Source organism: Archocentrus centrarchus, chromosome 22 (genome assembly GCF_007364275.1).
Source record: "Archocentrus centrarchus isolate MPI-CPG fArcCen1 chromosome 22, fArcCen1, whole genome shotgun sequence".
Taxonomy (NCBI): Eukaryota; Metazoa; Chordata; class Actinopteri; order Cichliformes; family Cichlidae; genus Archocentrus; species Archocentrus centrarchus.
The window spans coordinates 460,421-474,304 of record NC_044367.1 but is presented as its reverse complement, the minus strand read 5'-3'; the positions used below and the strand labels follow the sequence as shown (position 1 = coordinate 474,304).

At 43.2% G+C, this 13,884-nt stretch overlaps 1 protein-coding gene across 2 annotated transcripts in view; it reads left to right on the top strand.

The window, feature by feature from the left end:
* eipr1 (EARP complex and GARP complex interacting protein 1) overlaps positions 1 to 13,884 on the top strand; it is a 94,227-nt gene that overhangs the window by 25,218 nt on the left and 55,125 nt on the right. For both annotated transcript variants that reach the window (XM_030718184.1, XM_030718185.1), the window contains exon 5: positions 11,076 to 11,175. In XM_030718184.1, coding sequence (XP_030574044.1) covers positions 11,076 to 11,175 — 100 coding nt within the window. The remainder of the gene's footprint in view (positions 1 to 11,075; positions 11,176 to 13,884) is intronic.

The window sequence follows — 13,884 nt, the reverse complement described above, 5'->3', positions numbered from 1 at the left end:
CTGTGCTTTTTTTTTTTTTTTTACCAGTGAGGTAGCCCGCTGGCAGATGCCAGTTTGTTTCCTTTGAATACGCTCATTCAGACGCCCCAGGACAAAGTGCAACCACAAGTTTACAGTCTCGCCCTGGGGGAAAATTCACATGTTGCTGCTCTTGCTTGTCTCCTGATGGGCTGCTGCTGGGTATGTTATGTGAGCAAAGTGTGCACATGCCAAGGGCCCTGGAGCCAATCAGGACCTTTGATCTTAAACTTTATGTACAGTATTGTAGTTTTTAAAATGCAGAAGAAAAAGGATTTTGGAAATTATCTGATTAAATCATAACATAATGATGCAGGTTAAATGTCAGCTGTCAGTCTGGCGGTCAGTGTGTAGAAGGCAGTCTGTGGGAGAAAGGTGAACATAGTGGGTTAAAGGTTAAACTGTCTGCAGGTAAGAGGTCAGACCTAGATGCTAATGCTGCTAGCCCATGTTGACAAGGATTGCAGCTTGTCACTTATAACCATCAAATCTGTTTGAGTTCTCCAAAGAATCTTAAAGAACTGGTTGAAGTGTGTTTGACTGAGCTGAAGGTGGCAGGTACAGAAGACAATCGGATAGCAGCAATTTAACATGTGTGGCGCACTCTGTGGGTGTAAGCTGCAAACTTTTGGATGCTGTATTATTTTTGTTTTAGTTTTTTTGCCAACCCTGAAATCAAAAGGATATTTCCATAATCTTTTGGATTATTGCAGAAAATAGCATCTTTTGGAAATGACTTGCTAACATGAAGTTTTAATCTCCACAAATTGATGCCGCTGTAGTATCGATCCAGAAAATAGAACTAGTTCAATGCACGTGTGAAATTATGAGTATTTCCTGTCACCGTTACAGTTTGAATGTTGTTGTTCTTGTTGGAAGTAATTTTGTATTAGTGCTTTCATAGTACTAATACAAACATTTCTTTAACCAAAACAAGAAAAGATTTAAAGATTCATAAAATGTTTCAGTGCATTTTTGAGAATTAGTGATGCTGAGCTAAAGGTGTCTTAGGGACTTTTATTGTGACAAGAAGGAATGGGAAGAAGCCATTTATGCACTTACATAGCACCAGTCGGTGTGTGGCACAGATCAGGGGGCACTAATGCAATCTATATAAGTAAACCTCAACTTTAATCTCTACAATACATAAAATGTTAAAAATGTCTAAAGCTTGTGCTGATCTCAGCCTTATTTTAGGCATCTAACCCAACAAACACAAGAGTGTCAAGAGTGAACAGGAAGTGCAAAATGCAATCTCATTTCCCAGTCTTAGGACACATTCCTGCAGCACTCTGTTACAACTGTGGGGAAAAAAAACAAAACAACTTTTTGGACTGCACACACTGTTCTTCATGTCCCTGTATTCATGCCTAAGAAGGATCAGCAAGTGTTTGTGTTGGCTCTGGGCTTTCTATAAGGAGGGATTAAACTCATATGGATGCAAAGCACAGCAAAGTGGGTGAACAATCTGATGAGAGAGAGAGTGCGAGAGAGAGGGGTGCATCTCTGGCCCAGACGTGGATATATGGGGCTGTAAAACCCTCCACAGCTCTCCCAGCAGTATTTACATACATTCCAGTAGACAGTGTGCCAGCTTGTTGCAGTGCTCAAGGTCATATGCACATAACGTGGAGTGTTTCATAAGAGAGAGAGAAGAGATATGAGTACCATACCCCAACTGTCTCTGCCTCTCTGTATTGCATGAATTAATTGATCCTACAGGGAAACATGCGGTGTGTGAATCCCAAAGCGAAGTATGTTTTAATTGGTCCTGTGGTGTGCTGAAGTATGTGTTTAGGAAGGAAGGAGAAGTGTATCGAACATGCTGTAGTCTCCGTTGACGAGGTCTATGTGGAGCACTGAGGGCTGTGTGTGTGTGTGCGTGTTTACTTACTTTACTACATTGTGGGAACATAGTGTTCACACAGTTCTTTAGGGGACTTAACTTCCCTTTGGGGTACTAAAGGATATTAATCAGGTAATAACTTAGATTGTCAGTTTGACTTCCAACAGTTACAGTTGGATCCATGAGTTTTGGGACGATGACAACCACCTCCAGCTGCTGCATGTTTGTGGGTCTTTGCCTTCAGTTTCATATTTAATAACTGAAAAGCTGCCGTTGGGCTGAGATCAGGTGACTGACTTGGCCGTTGAAGAATCTCTTTGCCTTGAGAAACTCTTGGGTTGTTTTTGTGGTTTGCTTTGGCTCATTATCCATCTGTACTGTGAAGCACTATTCAGTTCACTTCTATTCAGTTCTATTTATATAGCACCAAATCACAGCAACAGTTACCTCATGCTGCTTAAATCATGTGCTGTGTGATCAGTTTGCAGCATGTGTCTGAATCTGACCAGAGAGTCCAGCCCTGTACACATCACAGCTCATCCTGCTGCTTCTATCAGCAGTCACATCATCAATAAACACCAGTGGCCCACACCGTAACACTGCCTCCACCATGTTAGACAGATGATGCTTCAGATCATCAGCTGTTTCTCTCCTTCTCTACACTTTTCTCTGCCACAGCTTCAACCTGGTCTCATCTGTCCAAACAGTTTTTTTCCTGTCTTTTTCTGTCCTTGCTGTTCTTGTTCTTCAATTATATAGTGATGTTTTTTTTTTATCTTTTCAAGTCGAGGTTAAGAGTAGTAAAAGTTTTAAAAAGCAATTAAAAGCAGCAATTCTAAGAAATTTTGGGTGGGGCACATTTGATTATTGATCGGGGAGATTGATAGCTGTGTTGTTCTGTTTTTCTTGTTGCAGGTGGTGTTTACTTTACTCAGTGCATTTGTAATATATTAATTGTTTCATTATATGTGTGATTGTCTATAACTTGCTGTTTTGTATTGTCTGTGGACCCCAGGAAGAATAGTTGTTGCTGTGGTAACTGAATAAAGAGAGAATAAAATCCACGGGGGTGGTGTACAGAGCAAAATTATAAAAAATTTGCGCTAACAGTATAAAAAGAAGATAATTACTGCAAAATAATATTTAAGCAGTCTTCCTGCTTTGTTCAGAGTCATTTTTTGGTTGTTAAAAGATGGAGATCTTTGGAGTAATTCAGTGCAGCACAGCACGGACTCCAGTACAAACTCAACATACGGATGCAGAAGTTAAAGCTAGCCGGCTAACGGGGGCTTGTTTAATAATATCTGGGTTCCTCTGAGCTCCTTTTATTCCGAATACAAGCTGAGGTGTCCATCTTGCTGAAATGTCTGTGCACACATTTGTCCACAACGGTGGGCAGGGTTTGGCTGTGTGTCTCCAGCATCCATAGATTCTGAGGTGTCTCTAAAAACGATAATCCAGAGAGATCTCTGATGAGATAACCTGACTTTAAGTTGATTTGGACAGCTCCATTTGGACTAAAGACATGTGTTCAATTTCATTTAAAGATCTGACTGTTTGTTTTATGAGTTATTCTTACTGTGAAATGCAGAAGATGCAAATTTGGGGCAGTTTGCTGTCCTGTTTTCTCTTTACCACTAACTTATTGATGCAGCAGTATTGCAATAGTAAGCTTAGCAAGGAGCGTTCATAAAGCACGCCGTTAATTACTTTTTAATTCACCAAGAAAACAATTGTATGATTTGAATAATAGTCAGGTGTATCCCTTTAGAGCTCTTTTTAAATTTATGTGAATGTGCTCATGTTTTACCTCACAAAACCTGTTCATTAAAAATTAAAAAGAAAAAAATCTTGTCAGTTTTCACCTTAATTTAAGTAAAGACGTGTTTATAAAACTGATATTAAAACAGTGGCTTATCAGCAGTTAATCACATTCCCGCTAACATTAGTTAGAAAACTATATATAAAAACAGAAATACACTGTGTGCACAATTATTAGGCAAGTGAGTATTTTGACCATATTATCATTTTTAGGCATATTTTCTAACTCCAAGCTGGATAAACTGGAATGCTTAATGGATTTTTTTTTTGTTGTTGTTGCATTTTTGGCCACAGCGGCTTTTATGGGCAGTGGAGAGAGACAGGAAATGGGGGAAAGATACAGGGGAAGACACGTGGGCAAATTGGCGACGGGCCGGGACGCGAACCCGCACCGCAATGCGGCATGTGTATGTGGTCGCCAGCTTCACCACTAAGCCACCCAAGCACCCCGTGCTTAATGGATTTAAGCAGAGCAGGTGCTGTGTGTCTGTGTAATGAGGGAGGGTGTGGCCTAAGGAGGTCAACACCCTATTTCAAGGTGTGCATAATTATTAGGCATCTTTGTTTGTTAGGTAAAACGGGCCAAAAAAGAGATTTAACTGACTCTGAAAAGTCAAAAATTACCAAAAGTCTCTCAGAGGAGTGCAGCACACTTGAAATGGCTAAGATACTGGGGCGTGATCACAGACATTTGGTTGCAAATATTCAACAGGTTCACAGGAAACGTGTTGAGAAAAAAAGACACATTAACTGCCAAGGATCTGAGAAAAATGGAGCATGAAGCTGCCAGGAACCATTATCTTCCAGTTCTGTCATATTCCAGAACTGCTACCTACCTGTAGCACCTAGAAGTACAAGATGTTCAGCACTCAGAGACACGGCCACGGTAAGGAAATCTGAAACCCGACCACCACTGAACAAGACACACAAGCTGAAATGTCTAGACTGGGCCAAGAAATGTCTGAAGACATGAAGCTGCACACAGACTACTTTTCATTGTGTCAAAGTGTCATTTTGTTAGTGTTGTCCCATGAAAAGATATACTTAAATATCTGCAGAAATGTGAGGGTGTACTCACTTTTGTGATACACTGTAGATATTCTCCTAAGGAAGCCAAAACCTCACTTTTACTTTCTTAAACATTCATGTTTGAGGTTTATTAACATTTTGGATTAAATGAGAGCACTGTTGATGGTGATTAATAAGGGTAATCCTCAAAAACATGACTTGCCTAATAACTGTGCACACAGTGTACATGAAAACAGATGTCACATATTAGATGTCTGGCTTAAATTACCATACGTATCAAGTCTGAAGTTTGTGTTATATCCACTGATGTGTCAATACAAACCTGAAACACATTTAGATGTTTTCTGAATGCTTAAATATCTTCATGTTGAAGTGAGAACAGAAATCTGTGGCAGACTTCTCCAATAGCAGCAGCTGAGCCTCACCTGGGCTGCGAATGGCACTTTCACCTCAGTGGCTGGGCTGGCAGGTGTTGTGTGGGTCAGATGTGGACCTGTGGCTGAGTTGAGGCAGCAGACTCGCCCTGAGTCAAAGCCATATTTAGGCCAGACAGAAGCTTCATATTCGCTTCAGTAAAGGAGCTTCAAAAAGGCCCTCTGCCCCGACCTCAGGAAACACTTTCTTGATGAGTTGATGGGCCCAACTACTAATTTCAGGTGGTACTCACCAAAAGAGTAAGTCAGTTTTGTAAATTTGTAAAAGCATGATCATTGTGTGACAGGTTGGTAATCAGTGAGTGGGTGAGTTCACAGTCAGATCCACCTCTCTCTTCTGCAGATACGCACAGTTGTGCCTTTTAAAACACGTTTTCACTTTTGTAATTGTGTAATTCCCCATTAGAATGCATGTACATGTGGTTAGTAGGTGACCAGCTGTCCCCGTTTGTGTGCGTCTGCACAGCATTTCTTTATCATGATGATTCCTCACATTTTGGCTGGCTCTGCAGGGCATGCACTTTTCTAATGTTTCCTTTTTATCCATCGCATGTGAAGAAAGCAGGAAAGTGCTGTTAACCAGTCTTTTTTCTACCAATGCTCAACAGGGAACATCACCAAAAAGTCACCGGCTTCAGCAAAAATGATAATTACCAACAATAAACACTGAAAAAATATGTCTGTCGCTTTTGTAAGATTTATTTTTCAGTTTTGCACAGGGGAAATAACGTGTGACATGATTGTGTGTGTGCGTGTGTGTGTGCGTGTGTGTGTGCGTGTGCGTGTGCGTGTGCGTGTGTTTGTGTGCGTGTGTGTGTGTGTGTGTGTGTGTGTGTGTGCGTGTGTGTGTGTGTGCGTGTGTGTGTGTGCGTGTGCGTGTGCGTGTGTTTGTGTGTGTGCGTGTGTGTGTGCGTGTGCGTGTGCGTGTGCGTGTGTTTGTGTGTGTGCGTGTGTGTGTGCGTGTGTGTGGTGTGTGTGTGGTGTGTGTGTGCGTGTGTGTGTGTGTGCGTGTGTGTGTGTGTGCGTGTGTGTGTGTGTGCGCATCCCTGGACTGAAACCCAGAGATGATTAGCAGACAGGACCAAACACAACGCCGGGCTTCCGTTCGTTCTCACTGGGTTTACTGAGAAAGGGAGTTGGAAAAAAAATATGTTTGTCCTTTGCATGCAAAACACAGTCCTGTAACCTGCAGTTTGGCGTTTTTAGGTTAGGTTATGGTAATATCAGATTATGTCCCAGCATTGCATATCCTCACATCTAGCTTAGGGGAATCTGGTCACCCTACCGGTTAGTGCTGTGGTTTGTACTGGCTTATGCATGTCATGCATGATGGTCCTAAATGCAGATTTAGCAGGATTCCTGATGAGCATCTTAGTTTCTAACCTCTGTTCTGTGGACACGCTGTGTGTGACAGTATGAATCTGTGCTCCTCTCTGTCGTAGTCTTTCTGGTGGGAAACCGCACAGTGACATGAGCCAGTCATCGGCTGCCTGTGCACTCTTTGTGCTCTGACCCTGCACAGATGACAAGGACTCCACATATAGGAATGTGAGGAATGCATTAAGGGAGATTCAGGAAAACTATTTTCCCTTTTAGTCTGCAGGTTCTGAATGTAAGTCAGTGTGATGTCCTCCTAAATGACAAAAAGAAGGTTGCATGTTGTGAGTGCGTCCATGACTCGCTGCTCCTCAGGAGGGCAGTAAAAGCCACCCCTCGGCAGCTATGAATTTACAGCCCTTATAAATTCCTCTCCCTCCTCTTCCTCCCTCCCTGCTCCACCTTTTCTAATAGCACTGTGCATATTTGAAGCCTGGATTAAACCCAAAAGCAAACTTTAACTTCCCCTCCTTTCCTCTGTCATTTCTTTTATCTCCCCTGAACACTCTCACCTCCGCGCTCCCTTTTTCAAACGCTGGCATTGTTGCTGCTGCTTCAAGCTGACAAATGAGTCCAAGAAAATGGAGTTGTCTAATTGATGAACTCCTTAAATAAATGGCATCATTTATAGCCATGACAGACATCCAAACCTTCAGCCAGACCACGTCTGCACCTCGCTGACATTTTACATCCTTTAACCCAGATTAGACGCAGCTGAAAAGTCACACTAAATCAAAACCTAACAAGCATATAGCAGCTTTTCCCGGCCAAGGTTATATTTAGCTTATTGCAAGGTCTCTGACTGCACTGACACATTGCTTTTAAAGCTGGCAGGACTCGGAGTTAAAAGCACTGCTTTCTCACTTGGGCTGTGTCCTCCTTCTTTGACCATGCCGTTGGTTTCTGTCTTTATTTAGCTGCTAAACCATCCAAAGTAAGAGGTGGGAACAAAAGCATACAAGTGATCCCATCAGCATCAAGGGAATAATGAAAAACAGTTAGTGCTGCGGTGTGTAAGTTCCCCCCAGAATACATACTTTAAGTAGAGCGCAGAGGAGAATCTCAACTAAAGAAGCTGCAGTGAAGAATCGATACTCTGCAGACGGAAGCGCACAGGGAGGAATCAAAGTGTGCACTAAAAGCTCTACTGTATTCTACTGTCAGAGAGTAGACTGACAGAACCGGGTCCTCTGTGCTAACCATGCACAGCTCACTTATGTGCTTTTGTCACTTTTGTGGCTGCAAAAAGCTGCTAATGCTGCTAACAGGGCAGCTTTTAAACTGGACCTAATGTGCATTCTTCTTCTTTTCTGTCATTTATGTGCTGTGATCAGAAGGTTCCGATTATGTCCATAAAAATCGAAAAACATTACCTTATTTCATTTTGGCCGTCTGTCTGATCTCCAGTTCAAGATCATCTTCTTGTGCACCTCTGGACAGGTTTCAGCACTGCTGTTATTTCACCGCCTTGAACTTGTACCTCTGTTTCAAACTGGCCTGAGTTTGATGTGGAGAATCAGCGCTGCTGATGAGAGCAGTTTTCAGTTGAAGAGTCCAAAGGTTCTAAACTCATCTGCACATCAATAGAGGAGCGAGACCAGGAGCAAGCTCTTCATTTATTGCCCGTTCATGGGGTCCTGCACTGTGAATTTGCTTCTCAGGGTGAGATTGTCAGCGTGGAGATCTACTGTAACATTCTTAGACATCTGCCGGAGAATGTTCAGAGGAAATGGATCAGAAATTTTGTGCGTGCCATCTCATGCCGTCTCAAAGCACTCTGAACATTCAGGAGGTTTTGTGGCCAAATAAGCACAATCTTCAGTCGCCACCTGCCTCTCGGTCCAGATTTGCCTCCCTGTAACTTTGTCTACTTCCTAAAATGAATATCTAAGAAACACCAAAGAAGATCCGGCACACTGTTCCCACACAGAGACAACGGGACTTCCACAGAGTGACCTAAATGTAGCATTAACATGGTCCCGAGGGGCATGAGAAGATCACCGAATATATGGGATCATCCAAATTTAAATCATTCAAGGTTTTTGATTGATGTATATGTGGTTTCAGTGGTGGATGGTCATATTAACATGACCAAAGTTTCTAATAATGAGGTCAGTGTATGTGCAGGAATCCCTGTGAGCCAAAATCAGACTGCTCAAACACTCAGTTTATCAGGTTTTTCCTACTCTGGGATTTGTGTGATGTCACAGAGACGGCAAGCCCCACCCATTTGATGTTGATAACTTCTGTTTGTGAGGGACAGTCAATCAGAAGAAAGTTGTCTTTAAAGGGGAGGGGCAAAAACTGCTTGTTTTAAACCGAGGATGAACTGAGGGGCTGCACCGAGGCCAGGTGTAAGATGAAGGAGGATTATTATGACTTTTGGATCATGCAAAGCTGCCCTTGGAGAGCAGAAGAATGGCGATAGCTTCATAAGGAGGAAAACAGCCTTGAAGGATTAATCCAGGGAGCAGTTCACTATGTCTGACCTCAGGACAAACCCATTAGTGTTATTATTGTGATGGACTACCTTTATTTTCATTTTAGTTTAAAATAATGTGAATAAAATAATTTAACATGCTGAAAATACTATCTTTCCATATTTATTTGTAACTCATTTATATTTATTTATAATCTAGGCTAATAAGGGTAGAAGCTGCGCTCGATCCACTGTGGCTGTGGATTTCTTAATCAACCAACATCTTCCTGAGCTGACTGAAGCCCTGCTGAAAACGTTCCCGTTCAGTGAACCCTGACAGGGTGGGTGACCACCTGAGATGTCCGTTTCTCGACATCCACTCATTCCAAAGTACTACCACAGTTGTCACAGTGCCACCTACAAGAGGATGTGTTTTTCCATCTTCCTACCCACCTTTTTCTCCAGCCAGTTTAGGAGTTCACTCTGAATGTTCATGTTTGAGGGGCACGTTGGGCTGAATGCAGCCTCTCTGCAGTTTTTACTTTAAAAAGCATCCTGCAGCAGCCGTGTCTGGTTGTTTTTAAAGGGACTGTTTTCCTCTCTTGCTCTCTCTTTTTGAAATAGGTAGGTTAATACACACTTGGTGCTCTTGTGAGTATCATTGGCAGCAGAACAGCATATGTGGATTTGACTCAAAATAAAGTACAGCGAGCTTATGTTAACAAAGGAGCGGGTAACGCAGTGCAACAGAATGACTCACTGATGGGTTTTCAATAGTTTTAGACAACAACAGGGCTCCATGGCACGGAGGAATGAGATGTGTCAGAGCTCTACTGCACACAAAAATCACTGATAATGGTTCTGTTATGTTCCTGAAAACCCTCGACATCATTCAGTGCAAGTTCAGAGAATTTGACGTTGGTATTGCTTGTTACGGTTGGAAGTTTCTGTTGGCAAAAAACACAAAGTACCAGAAAGTTGTCTGAAATCATATGAACTGAAGGTCTGAATTTTTACACCCATATCCTTCCATTTTACACTGAAGTAAGGTTAACGTTGGTTAAGCTCGGGAGCCATGCCTGCCATAGACTGTAAAATGAAAGATGGAAGCAGCATCCATGACGTCACCCACTTACAAGCCCCAACGTTAGCTTTTTGGTTGTGGCCATGTTGGGTTTTGGGGCCAGACATAACTGCTCATTGCTCCGTAACATCCAAATAAAATCCCAGAATTTCACTCAGCAAAACTGGAGCTCAGACTTCTTGGACGGTCTGTTAGGCCAATGAAGTGCACAACCATATTGTTGGTCAGATAATCCACACAGGTGACAAAGGTAAGAAGAGGAGCACAGGTGAAGTAAGACAGATGTTCCAGTAAGATGGAGGGAACAATGAAACCAGATGTGCACAGACGGCCCATTACAAAACAAGACATAGGTGGGAATAATGAAGGTGAGTCAGTCAGTCAGTCAGGAAAGGAGGGAAAAGGAACAAAAGCAGGAAGTAAAAAATACATGGGAAAATTACCTTTCAAAGTAAAACAGGAAGGAACCAAAACACAAGTATCTAACTGTTAAAAAGAGAGGGTGGGATGAAGTACAAGAAAACCAACAAACATCTGAGAGCAACGCCAGATAATTATATCAGCTACATCCGACTGTGTCGCCACCCACCTCTCAGTCAGAGAGGCCACCCCCCCTAGTAATGCAAACAGGTGAGTTATAGAAACCTCCTCCCCCCTACAGCTGTTATGAAGGGGGAAATGAGCTACAGAGTCCAAAGCAGTTTCTGTATCAAACATGTTTATTTCTGCTGGAAAGTTTTAACAAGGGGGCTGACTCACTGTGGCGCCTCTGCTGGACAGCAGAGGAACTGCAGGTTCAGAGGTTGATGCTTGCCTCTATTTTTGGTACTTGATAAGTAATATTTTTTTATTAATTTGTTTTTAAAGGAATTTGTTGACAACACATCTGTTTTAATCTTTGTAAACGTGCAGTTTTATGCATCATGCTCAGACGTCTGCAAACGTGTGAAACGGGTTATAGACTCCACCCCCTGCATGTCTGCAGCATGTGTGCGCTCATTGACTGTAACTCTGTGCTTCTGTGTTTGTGTGTGTGTGTATATACAGCGTGCTGTGGGAACCCATGGGGGACGGCAAGCGCGTGATTTCATTGGCTGATAACCATGCACTGCTCTGGGACCTGCAGGAGAGCTCCACACAGGCCACGGTGAGACAAACTGTAAACCAGAGACACGCACGCCATATCGCACAATAGCTAACTCATTATTTGATAACCGCCATATCGTCCTGGTGTTATCAGACGCACACATCCTCTCTGTGTGACAACAGCAGTGTCCACCATTCATTCTGCCTCTCTCTCTCTCTCTCACACACACACACACACACACACACACACACACACACACACACGCGCGCGCGCGCTGTGACTCCTTTAATATTATTCTGGTCAAGTCTCTCCCACTGTGACAGTAATAGTCTTGTTTAATAAGTACGAGAGAAATCATTCCATCTCTTTTCACAGTTCACTGGAGTAGAGCTGCTGCAGTTATACATTAAGTTTCACTTACAGGCGCTGCAGTACACAACCTGATGTATGTGTCTGAGGAACGTTACACACAACGCATGAAGCCGAGCGTCTCATTTTAAAAACGTGCGCAGACTTTGTGACTTCGTTCTGCTGCTTTGGAAAGACTTAGAGTTAATTAAAGAGTTAATTAAACTTCAGTCACTAATTGTTTTGCTGCTAACAAACAATAAAATCATAATGAACGTTGTCGCTTAAACATTATTTATCTTGTCATTTATCATTTATCCACTGCGGATCTGGTCCGAGCGTCTCCCGCGCCGGATGAGGCTCTCGTCTTTTTAAGGCGCTGCAGTTCAGGCGTCGCTCTCAGCTGTTGGCGTGCAGCTCGTCTTTGAGCTCAGTTTTAAAAACTCGCGGTGGAGCTACAGCCCTGCAGAGAAGAATCCCTCTCACTGTGGACATGAAGCCGAGGATCAGGACTTTTTGACAGCAGTAATCTAAACCTCGCAGCTGCACATTAATGACTGACCGGTGCTCTGGGTGGATCATCTCAGATGTTCTCTTGGCTGAAGTTTGGTCCATTTTCAGTGTCTTCTTCCTGCCATATGATGGCATTCGTCTCTGCATGGGCGCAACCAGTTACTGCGCTTTCACACTTTGGTGCTGTGATGTGTTGCATTTCATTAATCACATCTTACAGACTTACAGAATGGCCCTCACAGACAGCGATCCTGCCAGTACTGTTGGTGCAATATTGAATGCTTGGACAGATGAAGTACCAAAGGTACCAGCAAAAATACTGTAGCCTGTGAATGAAGGACTGCACAGGTCTCCTTACAGTTTGTAAGCTAAAGTATACTTACAGAATTTTCAGAACTAAATCTGTGTCTTGGGTAATCCTTTTTTCTGGAATGACCGACTTGGAATGACCAAAGTAGAAAATCGGTGTAATGCTTTATTCAGTATGACCTGAAATAAGGGACTGAGTCCATAAACTCATCAAAGAAGCATTTACAGTGGTCAGGCCAGATTGTGAGGAGAGTCCGGAGAGGTGGAGGTATGCTCTGGAGAGAAGAGGAGTGAAACTCAGCAGAAGTGAGACAGAAGAGGAAGATCTCAGAGGAGGTTCATGGATGTAGTGAAGACAGACATGCAGAGAGCTGAGGTGACAGAAGAGGATGCTGGGATCGAGGGAGATGGAGGCAGATTATCTGATGCGCCCCTAAAGGGAGCAGCTGAAAGAAGAAGGGCAGAGCACAGTTCTCATACGGACTTCGCGAGTCTTTTCGCAGTCACAGCTGTCGCCCCCTGGTGGCCATTAAAAAGAATGCAGGTTTAATGTGCTTCCGCATCAGCTTTTCAGTCCTGGAAGCTACATCCATCTTTATACTGTCTGTGGTTGCTCCGAAAATTTTCCTGAATTGCTTTTAAACTGGGAGACCTTGAGAATAGTTTCTAGGCTAAGTTAAGAGCTCTCTGAGAGGATGAAGAGAGGTCCTGGATTCTGATTTCAGGTTCTTTCAGTCCAAAGTGGGAAAAACCACATGTGTATGGACCTGTCATGTGTCAGCCTGCAGATGCACACGCTGATCACTTTTAACGCAGTAAAAATGAAGCGTTGACTGTGTTACGGAATTGTGCATCAATGCTTTTGGTCAATTTGTCCGCGGTCCTGTCCTTCCTAATGCAGGGTGAAGACGCTCTTCACTGTAAACTCTGTCTTCCTACCTGCCCGCTTTGCACCCAAAGGCCCGTTATGTGTTTAAAGCCTGGGAATAATAGCGTGTGTCAGGCGTGTGCGGAAGAAGCAATAGAGTAGCGGCGTGGGTTGGCCCAGGCTTTCAGGAGTGTGTTGTTCCGTCCGGAGTGATGATTATAGATGAATCATTAGTGATTCATGCACTCGTTTAGTGATTCACATAAAGTCCAGCGAGGTCACACACACCTGTACAAATCTGTGTGTGTAATCTGGCCATTCACTGGCTGCAGTAGCTAGTAGCACTAGTTTGATAAGTCAACCCCAGGTTTATCAATCGAGCTGCAGCTGTGTTCACATGAAAGACGTGGCGTTTGTAGCATGTGACCAATCAGAAACATGGACAAGTGTAGATACAGGAGTGCAGCAGGTCCAAAGCGTTGTTATAAGGCAGGATGGATCCATGCTTTCATGTTGTCAATACCAAATCCTGACCCTCAGTTCCTGTTCTGAGCTGAGAGGAGCGGTACCCGGTGTAGTCTTCTGCTGCTGTAGCCCATCTGCTTCAACGTGTTGTGCATTCAGAGATGCTCTCCCGCCGATTTTGGGTGCAACGAGCGGTTGTTTGCATCACTGATCTTCCTATCAGCTCGAAGCATTCTGATCATTCTCCTCTGACATCATCAAGGCAT